At 42.5% G+C, this 20676-nt stretch overlaps 1 protein-coding gene across 1 annotated transcript in view; it reads right to left on the minus strand.

Annotated features, from left to right (window-relative positions):
• Nucleotides 1–13564, minus strand: part of JAZF1 (JAZF zinc finger 1) — a 190536-nt gene extending 176972 nt beyond the window's left edge. The window contains exon 1 of the mRNA XM_066991859.1: nucleotides 13070–13564. Coding sequence (XP_066847960.1) covers nucleotides 13070–13184 — 115 coding nt within the window. The 5' untranslated portion in view covers nucleotides 13185–13564. The remainder of the gene's footprint in view (nucleotides 1–13069) is intronic.
• Nucleotides 13565–20676: the final 7112 nt, after the last annotated feature.

Here is a 20676-nt window from a genome sequence, read left to right on the forward strand (position 1 = left end):
TAAGCCACCTACCTGTGACAACAAGGTGGAAAGTAACCAAGCAGTAGCCAGAAGGAAAAGCCTTTATTATCTTGGAAAGAGATCTATTCTGCTGTGGAATCACTGGGAGGGCAGGAGAGTGGGGAGGAGACAGAGAAAAAAAGCAGTTCTGCTACAACAGCAATAGAACAATGTTTGTTTAGAAGGGATGGGCAACTGCCAGTCCAACTTACAGCAAATCCAAGGACTCCAAACGTGATGACTTTAAAACTGACCTTAAGGGAAAGTCTACTGTGTTCTTGAAGGAACAGGAAAAGGATATGTCATATCTGACAAGAAGATGCACTATTTTTTCACGAAGAGTGCTTCAGCATACACAGTCGCTTTCTCACCGTTCTGAACACCAGTTCTCTGAACTCTGCCCTTTGGAGCAAGTATTCAGGTTCTCAGCATTCTGAGCAGGAAAGCCAAGCAAAAAAATTCAAGTCTCAGGTACATGAAGTTGTGCTTCAGGATGAAAATATGGAGAGAAACGATCTACATCAAGATCATTAATGCTGCTCTTAAAAGTGTGATCTAGACCAAGTGAATTAAATAAGAAAGTATCTAGACAGATTACCTGCAGAGAAGAAAAATTCTTAATACCAAGAGGGATTCAGCTTGAGAGCTAAGGTAGATAAAATAACCTATAGAGATGACCCAATGTGAAGATTTATAGTAATATGGACTATAGGCATTTTCAAAGCTAATTGACTGAGGGCAGTATACTGAGGATACTTTAGGCATGTTTTAAGAATGCTGAATCTTGGTCAAGTACACACCTCAAGCAAACTGCATGAACATCCCTGACCATCCACTCCCAAAGTGAGCCTGCAGAAAATGAGTAGCCAGTATAGTTGTTCCTGAATTGGGGGTGTCTCTGACTGGCAAGAAAAAACTTGGATTCTGTTCAGGCGGGTAACTCTGCCCAGCTTCTGGGATTCAAACACTCCAGCTGAGACTGACTGCCTGTTAAAGAGCTTATTAAAAACAAACAAACAAACAAACAAACAAAAAAACCAGACTTGTCTTTCACAAACTCCTTCTGTTCCTTGCTTCAACTTCGTATTTTTTCCTTCTTTACTCCTTGCTATACTCTGCTTTCTCTAGAAGGGTGAAAATCAGGAAGAAGTTGTCAGGCATTAGGAAAGAACGCACCCAATATATGCACCCGGTATATGCAGACTGGAGTCTCTTTGACCCCGCAACTTGGTATTTCAGCATTAGTTCTTCAAACTGAGAGACAAGCATAGACGTTTGGCGAAGATGGAAAAGGAACCTTCTGAGTTTACAGGGTTCACTTAGTAACACATGGGCCTAATCAGTACAAATAAATTATATCATACTATTATACCTATGTAAGCAACCTGTTCCTAGCTGCACTTGCCCTGTAGAGAATCAAAAATCAATAAATCAGAACAATGAGCATTCACAAGTAAAGAAGGCTTTGAGATTTTACATGATGAAGTGGTTCAGTGGTTCCAGGACAGAGGAGCAGTAGCAGCAGCTGTGACAGAACGGCTCCAACTCTGATGGGGAAAACTAAACCACTCACCTGTGGAGCAGCAGAGAACAAAAAGAACAGTCAGAAGGGTTAGCAACAGGTGAGCACAACCACAGGCTAGAGATTTTCTGAAAAGCAGTAACAGAACAGTAGACAATTTCTCATTTGCCTAAAAATCCTAAAACATGTCTACCAGCTCTAAAACAGAATACATTCTCAGTGGACATTTATTATGCAAAGGGCAAACCACCTTGGGTCACCAAAACCAAAATACGTGGTCTGTATGGGTACCAGAACTACTGAACATAACTATTTATCAAAAGCTATACAGTGCCTGAGCAGACCCTCCTACAAGGACAGCAATAAATAGACGTGGAATTTATCATCCCTCTCCTTCCGTCAGGGTTTGACGGAAGAAAAGTCAGGTGGCAGGGTATGAGTGGGGCAGCATCTTCCTAGTTTAGGAAACAGCCAGGAGATTAACAGAAGAGAGATTTAAATGTCTTTGTTCCACATGTCAACACAGATAAGAAAAAAATATAAATATTTTTTATTCCAACCCCCCACTACGTATGGGGTTTTTGTTGCTGTTGTTGTGAAAGGGTGACTAATCCTACCCAACTGTCTTCCAGAAGTGCAGGTACTGGAAGTTTTTTCCTTCTTACCTCTGCAGTTTACTATCCTGTGTCAATTTGCCAGCAACAAACTAAACATCTGGGCTCTTCCTAACCAGCTCCCTTCTGCTCTCACTTTTCACCCTAACCTCCTGCATCTCTCCAGGCTTCTGAAAGAAATATTTAGCTGGTCTTCAGTTAGAATTAATATTTTTAAATTACACATGCAGAAAGATCAACATCAATTATTTTCCCTAACTGTTGATATAGTAAGTCTAGTAAAACAAAATGGCTGTAAAAAAAGTTGCATTATTTCACCACATAAGTTAACAAAACCGTCTAGACAACTGTATGCTTAGTTACACACCCCAGTTCTAGCCACACATAGCGGAGAGCTACGAATACTAATATGCTTTGAATTCACGAGGTGCCAAGGATCTTAAGCAGTCACTTGTACCACTGCAGGCAAAATTCCACTCTTTTCCAATATTAAAGAGGGTTGGGGGAACCAAGGTGGCGGAGGATTCAGTTTTCAAATGCAATGGCTTCTGAATAAGCAGAGACAGGGAAGAAGCATTCCTTCATTTCCAGAACATTTGCTGGTACTAAGGAGTCCTGCTGCTGGCACACTGTGCTGTTTGCAAGAGCAGAAGGGGTCACGAGCTATATATGCAGTACATTTCAGAGGTCAGTGGAGTAGCACAGAATTTGGGTAATACTGCTACAGGAACTGGATTTTTTTCCTTCCTTTCTTTTTTAAATAATTCAGATTGCCATCAAGGGGAAAAGATGCAGCTACAGAGCAAATCAGTATATCACCATAACATTCATTAAGCTAATAAATTAATATTCATTTTTATTATACTCATTTCCATATTTGACATGCATTTAAGGGTATATGTAAAGTTCAGGTAAAGCAATAGCAGATACACACATTCTCACTGATCTCTTTCATGATGGTTTCAGACTCTGTAATATGAAAATTGCTCCAGAGCTAAAATCCATTAGGTAACGGTAGCTCAAAGGTAATTTCTTCGACAGAGTGATTAAAACGCAACCAGCTCATATTAAAATACAATAATGTAATCAAAATTATCCAGAAAAGGTAACAGCAACAAATACCTTTTCCCCATCCTGGGTATCCAGTTACCGTCTCACCTTAACAACCTCTGCTTTCAGGCTCTTGATATTTACCCTGGCTCTGGAAGCTGGTTCAGAGAGCCATTAAAACTCCTTGGCATATAACTTTGTTCCAGATCACCGTGTCCAATGCAGACTTTATCTCCCCACTGAATCTGGTCTAAAGAGAGCCCTGGTAACTGCCCCAAGACAACTGCGAGCAAAGACGGGATTATTTGCTCTATTCTGAAGACTCACTCTTCACAATCTCACCAAAAGTTGCCAGTGAGAAAGGGGTCATTCTGGATAGCTGAATGAGATATTACATCCAGATAACTAACTCTCTGGATAGCTGCCCTGGGACAGAGAACAATATTTGGAAGTACTGTTAAGCGTGACCACTAAAGATAAAGCACGAGGACTGACACAGCTACAGCAGCTGCATTTCTCAGCTATAGTAGCATTTACATGGTTCAGGATTATTTAGTCAATAAGAGATTTTCTGAGATGCAAGGAAACTGCAATGCTAGGTTCACGTATGAAAAGTCCTACAGCACAGGTATAGAGCACCTCTAAAGTGTAGCAAGGGCTTACACTGAACCTGGGAAAAGGAGATTCCCTGGCACAGCCCTCTGAAGTGGAAATACATACAAGAAAAAGCAAAAATCAAACAGCAACAAAAAGCCCCACACAAAACATTATCTTCCCACCCTCTACAAACCATACCTCTACCATGCTCTGTCTCTTCCCAGGAGCATACAGTGCTTCTAACTACCTGAGAGGACCCTAGGCCATCCTAATTCCTCCCTGGAAGGCTGTGCAAACCAGAGGTTTATTGTAAATACCTCACAGCTTTCCTCCTCCCTCCAAATATCACAGTAGTCCTAAGCAACTTTTTGTGAACTTGTTATCCCTTCCAGGTCCATGGCGCTCTGCACTTGGATGAACAAGCCCCAGCTCGAGAGCACAAAGCAGCATACTCCTGAGCCTCTTTCTCTCTCTGCTGTCACAGCTGCGGAGAGGTTTTGCTCCCCTTCCCACAAATCCATCTTTTTCACATTAGCGAACACACTAAGTGAGTCAGGAAGTTCTAGCAACGCGGCCTAAACAAATCTATGGGGAAGAGGAGCTATTTGGGGGTTTCTTTGGAACTCTACGGCACTTACTTATGTCCGCCTCTATCCTAATCATGAAGAGTTCATACGATGAAGCCTCAGTAGAAAAGTTCTGAAATGCAAATGCAGGTGAGTGGGTTTTTGTTTATTTGTTTTTATACATCAAAACTGGGACCTTAATAACTCTCGGAGTGCTCAGGTAACCCAGTGTAAGAAACAACGATGCCTGCAAGGTAGCAGACACTCCTCCGCAAGTTACAGAAGCCACAACACTTCTACAGGTTGTTAGAAAAAGATGTAAATTTTCCAAGTTTGTCGCCAAATTTACTCAAATCTAAGTCAGTACTTTGAACCGAACACAAAAGCAAACAGGAAGCAAAGGCAGACCTCAACAACTTGGTATGCAGGCTTCACCTGCAAGCAGATAAGCATCTGAAGTCTCCATGAAGCCCTTAAATGAATTCCTGTAGCACGCACACACGCTGATGAGGATGCTCAGAACGATTACAGCTAACAAAAAAAAAAAAGAGTGAAATAACGACAGTTTTGTTCCCTGAATGCCACAGTCATCTATCACAACATGGGGCTGAGTTCACATTCATGTGCCCATGCCAATCTCAGATAGCAGTGAAATTGGATCTCTGGCGTCTTATATGTACCAGCCTGCAATTTCTGTGTTAAAGCTCCACTTACAGCTTCTGTCTGGATACCTCCTACAAAGTAAGGTGACCACATTACTGAAGAAAGATGCGATACTTTCCACAGCACACTCAGATATTCAGCAGTTCTATTTTTATTCAAGGAATATTTACTATTTGTCAAAATATGTTGGAAAAAAATATATTTCCAGAAGGAACAGAAACATTTGCAGCTTAGTCAAGTTTGACAATATAGTCTTAGAAAAAAGCAAAAAGTGCGTGTGGAGAACGAAATCTCAGCAGTGTCCAAATATTTCCTAAATTAAAAAAACATTTTGTTGGAGCAATTTCAGAAATGTCAACATTTCAAAATGAAAGTGCTCAGCTTTGCACAAAAATCTCTTAAAAAATCTTTATAATTCAAAGTCAGAAGAAATGTTTCAAAATACATCCGAACTAAATTCTGATCTTTGGGGTCATAAGACAGCCAAGCTTGGCTTCAAATCCTATTGTTTTTTTCCACTTTTTCCAGTTAACTGATAAATTCTACTTAAACTAATAAATTCTATTTCTACTTCGTCCTTCTACCACAAGGCAGAAATGGAACTAACAGCTGTATTTCAGTCATTTTTTTTTATTATTCTTTAATGTATTATATTATCTTAAATGAAAGTCCACAGTAGTAACATACTCCAGTCTGGGCACTCATCAGAGACACAAACAGCACTGCAGCCTCTTTGCTCAAGTAATCCACTCCCTGTTTTTGTCACAGCAAATAATCAAGAAGGAGCACCCTAAGAATTCAGGGTGAAAAAATGCAAAAATCAGTATCAAAGAAAATGATTAGACTACCCATGGGAATATTTCTTGTATTCCACAGGTCAGAATATTACTCTAGCATCTCATAACCAAAAGAAAGTATAATAAATAAAGCATTTGCAAATGTCTTGGTGTAGAGTCAGACACTGAGTAACAGTAATTGGTTGCTTAATTTTAATTGTGAAATTATTCACAGACCCTTAAAACCAAGGACCTTTTTTGTTAGCTACAGCTAATTTATCAAATCTATTCTTTAATTGTCACTGTTTCAAATTAACACTAAAACCTTAAGTCTATGACTTTCTCAATGTGTATTTAGCTATCTACTTAGATTTTTATCAAATTTTGAATCACTGGTGTTTACTAGAGACAAATAAAATTAATTCTTAGTAAATCATAGCTTGCTCAAGAAAAAGAATTATAAATAAAGAAAAAAGCACATTCAGGGGCAATATAAAAAGTACACTGAAAACAGCTGGCCTCCAGCGCTTATTTGTTTTGCATGAAAGTATTCTGCAGCCTGTCACAAAATATTTCTGATAACTTGTTTATATTTGCACCATATCATACAAGAGGAAGGAACGATAGAAGAGTTTGCCTCCAGATTAGACAGGCGTGTTTCCTTGTCTTTTTAGCATCACCTCTTCCTCGATTATTTTTTATTATTCATATCATCTTTTCACATTCCCCAGGTAAAGATTAGGTGAAAAACAGAAGATTTGACCTGACTACTTTACATTCCTCATAAGGACGGCTGCTCAGCTACAAAAACGTTCTCTCATGCCCTGAAGAGCAGCCACAATAATCGCTATACGTTTTCACCCCCAAACAAGTATGTCCTGCACAAGTGAAGTATAACACAACCACTACAAGTTACCTGATGTTTCTTCGACTTGTTTCATTTGCTGAGTTGTATTTATTTAGGTTTGCTGTTGTACAAGACGAACAGTCCCTGCTAACTGCCGGTACGCAGCCCCACAACAGGCCTCACCCAAAGCCACTCGAGTAGGCAGAGGAAAAAGAAAATATTCCTATTGACTTTATACAAGGCCTTCAAACTTAAAAAGGAAAAAATGTGTATGTAACACGTTAACAGATGTTTGTTTTCAGCCCTTTCTTCCTATAAAATAGGAGACTGAAACTTTAAGCCCTAAAAATATTTTATGCCTTAGCCTCTCCATGTAATCAGTAACCTCAGAACAAGAACATATTTTGTCATCGAAAATCATGTTTTAGTTGAAGTTTAATGGCAATTCCATTTACTTCCATATGATTAATATAATCTAGGCTTTGTCACAAATGTTGCACTTAATGTTTTATCACAATTTAAATTCAAACCCAAAGAGCAAAGGAAAACAGACCTGGAAATGAAACAGAATCCCAAAATCTGCTCTGCTCAAGATTACAAGTGGGGAGGAGAAAAAAAAAAGGTGCTGATCAGAACTGTTAGTCACAAAAGACTATTTAAGATAGAAAAACCTTCCTGAAATAGAATGGCCTTTCTCACCACACCAACTTGCAAAGTGAGTAAGCAACATCCTTGGAACATACATCCTTCTACATCACTGTGAGATGCATTTTCCATAAATAAATTTAAAAAAAAATATTACAGCTGGACAGAAGATTAAATTAAGATAAATATTGCCACAATTAGGTTTAGTCAGTTGCTTTCAATGAACAATAATTGGTACTGCTGCTGAGGTAAATAAGTGTAATTGTTCATTTATTTTGCAAGGCCACACATTTATGCCCATTACATAGCATAGCAACTGAGTACAGGCCTGTCCTCCAATTTCCAGGTACTGGAAGAAGCATCCCATACACTATTTTACCTTATTTCCGCATAGGGACTGCTGCTCGGCTAGAAAAACATTCTCTCACGCCCTGAAGAGCAGACATGATAACCACTATACATTTTCTACCCAAAACCATCCCATATAGTTGCTGCATCGCTTGCGGTATAAGAAGCCTTAGGATAAGAACTACCACCTCTTCAGAAAAGCAAATCTCAACTTCACATTTTAATTTATACACTAAGCAAAATGCTAGAAAAGAGTTGCATGACAGTAACTACCTATATCATCTTCCTGTTCTTCTAAAGAGCTCTGCTTGAAGTTAAAATCCTTCCAGGCTCAAGTTTGCTAGGCCTCCCGTCAGTGCTGACACGTGTAGCCCCTTGTCCTCATCACTAGCAACATGAAAGCGTTGCATCTTTTTATGCTTGTTTTACACAGCGCACTGTGAGCTCCAATACAGGAGCTGTCACTGACATCCCACTGCGCTTTATCCAATATGCTGGTGGAAGTTTCCCCAACACAAAGGGGAGCAAAGCAAACATCTCAGCAATACCAAATGCCATTTTTGCGTGTGCTCGCACCCAGCTTGTAACTCAACACCTTGCAGCAAAAGTGAGGACATGGCCCAACCTTTATTAGCATTTCTGAGAAAATATTGAAAGGGCCAACTTCAAGCAAGCTACACGCATTCACCCGATGGATTATGAAACCACTTGAACTCCTTGCTGCAGAATTTGGCCCCCTGACTGCCTAATATTAAGCACGAAGTGAAGTCATTGAAGGCAGCAGATGCCGAAGTTTCAGACAGAATTTCAGAATCCTCTTTCCTCCTTCATATGACCTGAACTTTTCAGATGCGCAGTATTTTATACGCAGCTTTTGGTCCATCTTCTGCAACTATTCTTTTGTTGAAGTTTTGTTTTTCTTGCTAATCCTACTACTTGGAAAAACAGCTGCCTGTGCTCTCACAGCAAGTACTGTTCTGTTGCAGGAGCCATCCTAGTATTTGGGAACCAGTCAACTTTAATGAGAAGCACCACAGCTCAGCTCTGACAGCCAAGGCCACTATACAAATACCTTGCTGGAAGCTATTCAATAACAGCACTTTGTGTGTGCAGCGCCAGTAGATCATCTTAGTTTGTGCGACTATTCTATATGCAAACATTTGGGGTTTTTCTCCCTTCAAGATCTGCTAGCCATTTTCAGCACAATACAATTAACAACTTCTACCTCCATTAATGTGTCTTCTGATTTATCTTTCGCGTCTCCTCCTACACACAGTGTTGCTTCTTCAGGCCCACTGTTGTTATGTTCAGACACTCATTTCATTCATATCCATTTCTCAGCAATCAACAGGTCTCAGGAAAAGCAGAACTGTCCAGGTAAGCCATACAGTTGCACAGGTATGTGTATGTCGTGTCAATATTTACCATGAAACAAGGGAGCACATGTGAGCACATACTGGCTCATACAAGCAACAACCTCATCTGCACACGATTAAAAATACCCAAAATAAATGTAAATCAAATTAGATATATATGTTGTCAAAATATGATAAAGTGACTCAGCTGAAGTCCTGTCTCTATTTTCAGACTAAACATTACATTAGGAACTAGCTTTAAGGAGGTACTGACCCTCCTCTCTAAAGGATACACATCAGCTATGCACAGATTAATGAAAACAATCAAACTACAGGAAGAAAGTGTGTAGCCCTCTGGACTTCTGAGAACAGATGACAAGGCCCCAGAAGGTTACTTATACCAAGTTAGACTTCAATATAATTTCAGAAACACTCTGTGGAACCAGAATTGCTGTTCCTAGCATCACAGCCTTACTACACAGTCTAACTTTTGATGAAGGCATTATCAGGACAGAAGAAATGCAATAGAAATTGCCATGTTGCCATATCTGAGTAATTAGCAGTTAGGTTTTCCAGTTCTTTCCCCCCCCGCCCCACCCTCTTCTACACAGTACTCTTTGGGTAAATAACTGTCTTGGACTAATGTAGTCTATTCTACAGCGTGAACCCAGCAATGAGCAGTAAGTTGGGCCTTTTGCTCCCACCCCAGAGACATCAGAAAATAAACCAGGCTACCTGCAAGTGAATAGAGTATCTAAAATCCAAGAGACAAGGAGACCACCTACTAAAGCAGACTAAAAGACACCCTCGTTGGCATGCATACAGGGAAGGTGACAGCACTTCAGGTTGCACAAACAAAGTGCTGGTAGAAAAAGCTCACAGAGAAACATTGCAAAAATTACTAACCAACAGTTTTGAATCAATGTCTGTTTTCAGCTGTGAGCTGCAGAAAATGAGAATACAGCCTGTTTGGTAGTCAGCACTGCTGCAGAATTACAGGAGTTCCTCCTGCAGAACACGCTCTCATTGCAGAGAACACTGTTAGGGCCCTCTGAAAGGCCCAAGAGCAATACTCCTGATTTAGCATAACTATTCAGTGCAACAGAACACACAAAGGCAATACTTAAATGCAAAAACTGAAAACGCAGCAGCCGATCACCATCTCAGATGTGAATGTTTCATCCAACAGGCAAACCTCTCCCAGGTTACCTGCACTGGTTTTCTTTTTTAAGGTACTGGTCATTTATCAGGTGGCCCCTAAGATGTAAGGAAAAAAAAAAAAAAAAGAACTGCACAATGAATTACTTCATTACTGTATCATTATTCATGAATGTTATACTACAAGTAAGAAAAGGAACTACAGAACCCCTCAGAAACCAACTGCATTCCATCCCCAAAATGCCACAAGTGTTTCCTTATAGTAAGTTGAGCTTTACTGGCACGGCTGATGAAAAAGACCCTTGGGTAAGTATTTGTTTTTACTGGGACAACTGAGCTCTGAAAAAATGACCAAATCCTCACCAGCACTCCGCTGACGATGTGAATGACTGTTAACCCACCCTGTGGAATGTGACACAGCAGCAGCACTGCAGCAACTGGAGCTACACGGAGGGAGCATCAAGAGCCCATGCCACAAAGGTCTCCCCACACAGATCTGTTCGCAGCATCAGGCTTGTTACCTGCACTGCAACACCGTTTGCCTTGCAATCTCCTACTTCAGTTTAAAGTAACAGCAGAAAATAACTCAATCGAGTTTTCTTTTTCTTGCAGCACACACGGAATGTCCCAAGCAACGTATGTTTTACATGGCATGTTACCCTGCTCTGCATGCCAAAAGCTACAGTTATTTTTTAACATGACAAATTTTGGTGCACATTTCTAGACCTGCGTGACAGAAAGCGTTGGACTCTTGTTTGCATCAGACTTACTGAGAAAATAGTTCCAACACAAGCTCCTGTTCAGGCATTTACTCCTTTATTTCAAAGCTGCCTTTGGAAATGTTAAATCACTTTCTGGCAGAATCCGTACTGGGTGAGTTTTCATCCTCTGATCCTTCAAGCTGCTCCAGGAGCACATCACACGCACCACCTTGTACAGCCGAGGCCTCCATGTGAGGATTGGGATCCATTTTGGAGCAACAGGTGCAACTCTCAACTGATTTGTCAGGTGTTTGATAAAGGCGAGTAACGTAACATACCTGTGCCTTGTACTCACAGGCAGGTCAAGTTTAACCTACCATCACGCTGAGGTGAAGTGTTAAAGTATAAGCAACCTTACACCATTTTGCACCACTTAGTACACCATCAGTTGCATGTGTGATGTCGTATGTGCAAAGTGTCCGTTCTGCGTACTCCACGTGTTGGCCAATGCCATGTAACATGTATGTGCACATGCTGAATCAGTAGCACTTTATTAACTTTGAGATAGAAAAAAAAACAGGTAATATTTGCAACAGAATTAAATATACAATTATTAAGGAGTTACAGTATTTCCAGATAAAGTTCTCCTCTCTGCTGAGAAGTCTGAGAACTGCTGATCAGTGATTACAGGGCAACGCACAGACCGCATGGGCTGGACTCTATCTTTTCTGACACCCTGCGGGCTGCGACATCTACGGGCCGATAACCCATTTGAGGGACACACCAGATGACTTATGAGCTTTCATTTTGGGTAACCGTTTCCCCCGAGCTTTCCCGTCGTGATGTGACACAGAGCGTAGGAGAAGCGAAGAATCTGAGATTCAGAAGAAAACCCCCCAAGAGCCAGCAATATCACAACAGCACACTTGCACCGCACCGAGTCATAAATTACACAGTTTTGTGGTGTGTGGTTTTGTTACTTCATCCTAGACATCATGGTAATTAGGAGCAGCACACCTTTCATCTTTCTGACCCGTAACATTAAATGAATGTGATGTTATACTTGTAATTTAAAGTTTGGTGTTTTTTTTTTGGGGGGGGGGGGGGGGGGGAGTATTTGGGCCTGCCTATTAAAATGTAATTGAAGTGATGAAAGTAGTGTTTGTTTCAGTTTGTAGCAGCACTTTATTTCCTTATACTTTCACCGAAGCACAGCAGCCTGCGGCCCACAGGCACTTAAAACTTCAGCATCCCCACCACCACCACGCTGGCTTTGGAACTCGCTCTGCCTGGCAGAACCACCTCCAGAAGCTCACTTTCTTTGCGCTCAGGCAGCGGAGAAGAAAATCGGTGCCTCAGGTTTGAGCCAACACCTGCCGAAGCAGCACACCCGGGGGGGGGGGGGGGGGGGGGGGGGGGGGCTGGGGCCGAGCCGCGGGGCGCTGCCTCCCCGCCCTCAGCGCGTCCAGGCGGGCACGCCTCGGGCCTAGCCGCCGCCGGAGCAAGGCCGCCGGAGGGGGGCGAGGGAAAGTTGGCGTGAACGGCCGGCGGCCGGCAGCCGCGCCGCCCCCTGCCCGCGGCGCCGCCCGGCGGCCCCTGCGCACGCTCCCGCCCGCCCACGAGGCCCCCCGGCCGGGGAGGCAGCGAGGAGGCAGCGCCCCGCCGGCCGCGGGGCTGAGGGGAAGGAGGGAGCGGGGTGGCGGCGGCGGCGGGGGGAGCCCGCAGGTGATGGGCTGAGGGCGGCGAGCGGAGCGTCCCGGCGCTGCCCCGGCCTCCCCTCGCACGCCGCCCCATCCTCGCCGCCACACCTAGCAACGGCGCTGACAGGACGCAGCGGCGGGAGGAGGAGGAGGAGGAGGAGGAGGAGGAGGAGGAGGAAGCGGAATGGCTGCCGCGGCGGCGGCTCCCTCCCTCCCTCCCTCCTTCCCCGGAGCCCTGACAGCCAGAGCCGGGGCGGAAGCAGCAGGCGGCGTGCTGTGCCCGTCCTCCTCCTCCTCCTCCTCCTCCGGGTCTCTGCACTCCCTCCTGCCAATGCAAACTAACTCCCCCACGCCGCGGCCACCGCGCGTCCCCCGCACCCCGCCGTGCCCCGCACGCCGCCTCCCCCGGGAGCCCTCCACGTCGCTCCTCACCCGCCGGCCTCCCTCCCGCTGCACCTTGTGCCCAGCCGCCCCACGCCCCCCCGGCGTCCCCCCTCCTTCGCCCCTGCCCTGCCCGGGGCACTCACCGATGTGGTTGTCCTCGATGTGCTCGATGAGCTCCGCCAGGGTCGGGAAGTGCAGCCCGCAGCCCCCGAACCTGCAGGCGTTGGAGAAGAAGGAGGCGGCGGCGATGCCTGTCATGGTGTTACATCGAGATCCCCCCGCCGTGCCTGCTCTGCCAGGGCCGGCGGCGGCGGCAGGGCGGGGAGAGGCGGGGGCCGGGGGGAACGGGACGGCGAGAGGGAGATGGGGAGGGAGAGAGAGAGAGAGGCTGGGGGTGGGGAGACGACGACGAGGAGGAGGAGGAGGTGGCGGCGGCGGCAGCGTCGGGAGCGGCGGAGGGGAGGGGAGGGCCGGGCTGGGTGGGGGGAGATGAGGCAGCCGCAGCTGGGAGGAGGGACCAGCGGCGCTCCGTAACAGCTGTGCTACCCCGGCGGCGGCCGCCGGCAGCGGGAGGAGCAGCGGGAGCAGGGCACCCGGGCCGCCCCGCACCGCGCCGGGGGTGGGTGGGCTGGCAGGGACCGGGAGCGCCCCGCCGCCAGCCGCCAACTTTCGCCCGCAGCGGGGACGGGGCGGGGGGCGGCGCAACGGCCGGCCCCTGAGGTGAGGGGAGCCGCCCGCCAGGAGCCAGGCGGGCAGCCCCACGCCGGTTCCTCCTCCACCCCGGGCAGGCGAGGCCGCCCGCCCGCCCCGGTGCCTACCTGCGTGGGCCTGGGGCACCTGCGGCCGGGCCAGGCCTCCGGGGGTCCCCCCGGGCACAGGGCCCACCCCGGGGCCTGATCCGGCGGCCGCAGCCCCGCGGGTGTAAAGGAGGAGGAGGGAGCGAGCGGGAGGCACCCACCTCGCTCTCGAAACCTATTTTGACTTTTTGTCTCCAGAAAGCTATTCAGCGGAGAGGCTGACTGATTAATTGATTTTAATGAAGGTCTCCCTAGGCTCAAATTCACAGACAGCTTTATTTAAAATTAAAAAGGAAAAAAAAAAGAGAGAGTGCTTGTCAGGAAGCCTTCTCTTTTTTTCCCCCGCTTCTGTTTTATAATAATCTTTTTCCATATTTATATAGTCCTACAATACCATTAATGATTTTGAGGAAAAGTGTAACTAAAAAAATCTCAAAATCTGTATGAAGCTCTCTTAATTGTCTAGACATAAATAACTACACTGATCCCACTGATGGATAACAGCCCTAGACTATTCTCATCCCTATAAAATTAACCATGTGTATAAGGATAAGCAGAATCCACATGTGTTTTATTCATTGTATTGCAGGTGGGGATGTTCTTAGCATTGCTGCAGGAGCTAAAGAACAGCCAAGCCTTAAAACGTAGTAGAATGATTAGTGGATGGAAAGATAAGTATTTGCCCATTTAAAAAGGAAAAATCCTGGGTTGTGATTATAGTGCCCTATGTATCGCAGAACTTACCATTTGTGGTGACAGAAAAAGGCTTTATCTCGTACATTATTTTAGTCATCTCCTTACACATTATATTCATATTCATATTATTCATATTCATATTATATTATCACTTTAATATTTACAGATTTTTGTCTCTTCCAGTTATATGTTTCTTAATGCAAGCACAAACCCTATTTGCTGGAAAAAATAACGTGACACAACCTTTTACTTTGACAGGTAGAACTAGAATTTGTAAACAGAGTTTGCAAATGAACTTTGCATACCCATGGGATGTTGAACCACAGAACAATGTTGTACCGTTCACGCATTAAAAAAGGTAACAGACACGTGGTAGTCCACAGAATGTTTTCAGGATGGAGAGCAGCAGTCAACCTGTAGCCTAGAAGGTTGGGGAGCTGCTGCTGTTAAACATTCTATGAAACTGTGTAACTTTGAGTAATACAGAGGTGTTTGGTATCAGACATCTGCTGTTTGATACGCCAGTTTTGAGCGTAACTGTTTTAGAGGCAACTAGTCTCAGACGAGTAGTCTCCACTTTCTTTTTGCTACTGAAGAAACTTGCTCACTAAGAGTTGACTCAGCAAAGGAGGAGTTGTTCCTGGACCATGTGTTCCTGGAAGCTCATGCTGCACAAGTTGCTGTCATGAATAATGCCACAAAATTAAGTATGTGCAAGTGTCCATGTGATCAAGGCATAAAGCAACAGTGGGTGGGGAAGAGAAGTAATATGGCAAGGTAAGCATCTTCTTTAGGAAGCTGCAGTTTTGGAAGCTAATTTGTGTAGTCAGGCACATAGGCCTTTTTAAACCTGTAGTGGTTTTGGTAAGCATGGGTCCTCTGCACTGTTAACAACATCAGGACTGTAGAGTTTATATTTTTCTTTGCGCCTGAGTAGGCACTCTCTCAGTGTAGATCAGCATAAATCAAATAGAAAATTTCTGAGGTAGGAAGTCAAGATTAATTTGAATGTACATTCAATATAAGAATTTTCTCAGGGCTGATCTACCATGTTCAACAGGTACATGATTAAGTCTGTTAAAAAACAAAACTGTGATGGACATTGGGTTGGTGTCAATAGCTGGTTATAGCTGTTAATAAAGAACACTTGCTACCTACAAAGAAATCAAAGTAGGTTTGTAGCCATCAAGTAATAAACATTCATGGTTAACCACCTGCTTGTAACAGAAAATATCGTGATTGCTTTCTGATGTGTGAACTTGGTCAGTTAGCTGCAGGTCTCTTTTCATTCATTGTTTGCTAAATTCTCTGGAATTTTTAGACCTTTTGAGTACTTAACTCTTGCAGTGGTTGAGAAGAGCTGGAAAGTCAGGAGCCATTCAATATCCCATAGGGTAAGTATTCAGGTCAGTATATTTTTATGTAATTATTCCTCTTACTCCGTGGGGCTTGATTTTATAGATATTCAGCCTTAATGGCTTCACTAGAAGTTGCTAGTTAAGTCACTTATTTTTTTCCCCGTGATTTGAGCTATGGGCCTTGTTTCAATGTAAGGACAAGGGCTAGGTTCAAGACACAGGCATGAACAACCACAACGAAGAACGTCCTACGCTCAACTCTTCTTATCGCAGCTTCACTGATCTTTTTGTCACCATCTGTGTATTACAGATGTGGAAAATACATTATGTTCATATAAGAAATAGTTGTTGTAGAATAAACTACTACTCTTCCTAACTTCTTGTACTTCTTGTTTTGTTGTTTCCTAAGTATTATCTGGAAATCCTTTTTAACAAACTTAATATCACTAGTTTACCCAATCCAATATATCTTTAAGTCCTTTATTATGAATAATCGTTTTCTTATTCAGGTTTTCCTGGGATAGAAACTATGGCATTCATACAACAAACTAAGAGAAGGAGCTCTGAACTTACTCCCTTGTTGTTTTGTTCTGTGGGAGAAATAAATGTAAATTGGACCCAAATGATTTGTCAAGCTGGGACTAATTGCTGAGTAGATCCATTTCAGGGGTGATAATAGTTGTCTTAAAGGATACTTTAAATAAATGGAGCTGAGAAAAAAAGCTAAAATGGCTGGTAGGCCGTGCTTTATTTATTTTTGAAGAAGTTAATTTGAAGGCCACTAAGAAGACCCTTAGTTCAACAACCATTTCTGCTTAGGCAGATGCTTGCACACAGCAGAGAGCAGGGCTGCATGCAAGGAAAAGGATGTGCTATTCAGACCTCATTACAAGACTGAGGGATGGGTAGATTCCTAGACCATCTGATTACCTGCTTAGAAATATGTATGTTAGGTCTGCGTCTTTTCTTCACTAACACCATGCCTTCGTGCCCCATTTAAACTCAATTTTGGTAAATAAACGTTTAGAGTAATTTTAATTAATTTCTTCCTAAATCTGATGGTTTATAGTCATGGTTTGGTAAGATCCCTTATCTCCTTACATCTCTCTTAGACCCTATTCAACAACTTTTGACTGCTGGTCTTTCTAATAACCAATTTCTACTAACGACTTAATAGTTACATTGTGCTAATTAACTGCTGTAGCATAACTGTAGCGTAACTGCTGGGCCTTATCTGAAGATAGATAGCTACCATCCACTCACACTGTTCTGGATTCCTGAAAGCTGCTTTTTCTGTCCTTATGCTCTCTGGACTGCTAGAGGTCAGAACTGGAAACACTTGGTAGTTGCTGTCTTTGGCTCTCTGAGGGTGACAAAGCTTTTGTTGAAAATATCACCCCCCTGCCAAATAGTAAGGAAAACCTAATGCTTGGTTCAGAGCTTTATTTACAGTATCATTTATGTAAAGTTCTTGTTTTCAGCTGCGTTTATAATAGAGCATTACTGAGAAGATTGTTATGACTCTTGTACAAGAATGACGTGAATCTGTGAAACTTTAAAATTACAGTCTTAATAGAGTTCTGATTGTTAAACTATTGAAGTCATACTTGAAACATTTACTTTTTTTTTTCCCCTAAAGAAAAAATAGTTCAAGGATAATTGAATATTACAAAGAAATAGTTGGCAACACCTTCCCCTAAAAATCACTTGTTCATCTTTCAGTAACATTTTTTAACATTTTATTTCTGTTTCCCTCTGCAAACTGGCAATGTAAAACACATCTCACAAGTTGAGAAGAATTCACAACAGACACATCACTGCTGCAAAGTCATTATACAAGTAAAACATATTTATGCAGTTTGTGTCACGAGAATCCTATTTTTAATTTATACTGCTGAATTAGTTTTCTCTTGGCAGTGCACAGTGTAGCTTCAGGGTGCAATGGAAAAATAAAATGTTAAGCTGGGAAAGTACTGTATTCCCCACTAGTTCCAGATGCCCCAAAACAATAGATAGAAATCCTGCTTAGCTGAACTTTTTGAGAGACTTGCACATTTTCAGAAGGACAAAGCTTCAGATAAACAGGAGATTAAAGCTGCCTCTGTACTTCCAGTTACCTGTAACCTAGAAAAAAAAAAGAATCTTCTTGCCTTATTTTGACTACTTCAGAAAATTTGGAGCTTAAATGATGTTACGGCATAAGCTGCTCTTACAGTGTTAGCCTGCCTTGGAGTTTTAAAATACAAGCTGTTTCAATGGTCTCTTCAAAGAACCTGCAATTACATCGGTATTAAATAGCCTACTCTATTCTTACTATGGGTTATAGCAGCATACTTTTCTAAAACCTTTTATACTTTTTTACTCAGACAATTGGGGATAATTAATGTATACTTTTTAAAATAACTGGTTAGAGAAATAACACAATTTTGTAAGCTTACCTCAATGAAAGGTAAACTTGTTCTTTAATTAAAGCTAATAGTAGTACAGAGTGAAACTTTCAGTCTAACAGTTTTTACAGCCTCTCAAAAATGCAGAAGTCTCCAATTCTGAAAATTTTGTCTTTTCCACTTTCACTTCCTAAACTGAGGACCATGGCATTCCATGGCATCTACTGACATAATAGTTTATGAAGTCAGTCAAAAAAAGATGTTCACTCCAAAATGTATCAAGATTATAGTATCATTTTCACAAAAATTAATCCTAAATTAAAACAAGCATTTACTTGTTTTCTTTGTTTGAGTAGAAGCGTCATCAGAACTCACAACTGCCAGAAAGTCAAACTCTCTCATCCTCTGACCCTGAAGATCATTTATGATGCTATAGTTACAGGATGATTTAAAGCGATCCTTAAGGCTGTTCTGTCTTACATCAGTGATCTGGAGTGCAAAGACGTGGGACACAGCAGTGGTTTAGTGCCATCTCACATTTTCCGTCCAATTTCTCTGCACTAAATCAAAATTTAGTTAAGACAACCCAGGTCCTTCATTTCTGGATCTCCTCACAGAGAGCTGTGTATTTTAGAGCCTGCAAACTCAGTACAGACTCCCTTCTGTTTAGCCTGAGAATTTCCCATTAAAGAAAAAAAAAAAATCCTTCATTGAGCCAAGAATACCAGCAATACAGAGAATTCTGCACCAAGGCATAAGTTCCAGCAAAAATGCACTTGCTAAAATGTACAGAGGGTCAGAGAGTCCCCTGTGTTCAAGCAGGAGTGCAGGGAATTCTTCATTTTCTTAAAAGATGTGTCCTTCTGGCATCCCTAAATTAGCTTAGGGAGAAGAAGGCTTTGACATAAAGTCAGCTGCTAGCACTAGGGATGGTTTGTAGTCCCTAAGACTAGAAAGTCAGGTAACTTTGTTGACAGGAGGATTGGCAGTCGTTGACTACAGAGCCTGACATTGCTGGAAAGGAGATCCACAGGACAGTGTTCAGAATCAGATCAGTTTTCAAATAAAAGAAAACCCCATCTTAGAAATCCTCTCAAATGGTCTTCCATGACAGATGGTCAGAAGCTCAGCTGCAAGAATGTTGTGAATCACTCTCAATCACCACCACTGGTTTGTCAAATATACGTGGATTTCTTGTGACAGCTTAAATCAGCAATACAAATAACACACCCATTATATGGATCAAGAGGACTGAATATCACCACTGCAATACTGAATAAAAGAACAAGAACATCCATCTACAAGAACATCTACTAGTGAAAATGGACGTAGTTTTTGAGTAGTAGCCTAATATCTCTGAACAGACTCTACTCCACTGAGCAGATTGCTGCTACACGTGGCTTACTTAGAATCACTTGTTCAAATCCACCAATGCATTGCATCACTAGAAGTAGTGGACAGGAATAAAAGAAGCAGAATCTCTAGAATACTAAAGTGGAATATTAAAATGGTGCCGCACAAAGAAATCCAAACTGAAAAAACTCACAGGTCAATAGTACAATATTAAGGAAAAATAAAAAGGAACAGGGAGAAACTGTGTAGAGATTTATCTGAGAGAAACATGGAAAAGGGCAGATCATCAAGAATAGAGTCCTAACACTTCCACGAAGACAGTATTTGCTGTATGCCATATCAGGCAAGGGAGGCAACTCCGGATCAAAGAAAAGGAGAATCCCCATTGCCAAGAAGGCCCAAAGATTCCCTTGTTTTCTTCCATGGAGTACATAGTTGTAAAGGCTTCAGAATTCCTCTGATACCTGTCATGTGTATTATATCATAAAACTTAGGTTAAAAAAATAATTTTGGTACATTTCCATGAAATTTGTCCTTTTCCTCACCTGCATAACAACGTGTAGGGTTTGAAATCTGCGAGATCTGAAATCCTTTGAAACCCCACTCGTTCTGTGTATGTTCTGACTTGTGTATACCCACTGTCTGTAGTGTAATTTTAGGTATTCAGCTCTTTGCAGAATTTCATCTGTAAACAGCTGCGGAAGCTCCTGCTTTACATAAACAAAAACTACTCATCATAGTCTCAGAAAGTCATGGGTCTGTTTTATAAACAAACAAACAAAAAATGCCTATGCATAATGCAGTATTTGGAAACAAACTTGGACATTACTCACTCTTCAGAACATCTCCTGATTTAGTTATCTTGCACAGAAGAAGCTGACATGCCTCTGCATTAGATGCCAGGAGCTCTTAATGAGGGAAGACTTGAAATAAATTAGGATAGGTTTGTGATGTTTTAGTAAGATATTATAAAGCACTGGCAGACTGTTAGAATGTCTTACCTGTTAGTTTCAGCTGCATCGTGCAAATTCACTGTATTTCAAACTAAACAATTTACTAACTCACCAATAACAACTTTTACAAACTGCAATATGTAAAAGAAAAACCACTATTCCATGGGCATAGAGATACTTGACCTTACAGAAGGAAAAAAAAGTGT

Source organism: Anser cygnoides, chromosome 2, assembly GCF_040182565.1.
Source record: "Anser cygnoides isolate HZ-2024a breed goose chromosome 2, Taihu_goose_T2T_genome, whole genome shotgun sequence".
Taxonomy (NCBI): domain Eukaryota; kingdom Metazoa; phylum Chordata; class Aves; order Anseriformes; family Anatidae; genus Anser; species Anser cygnoides.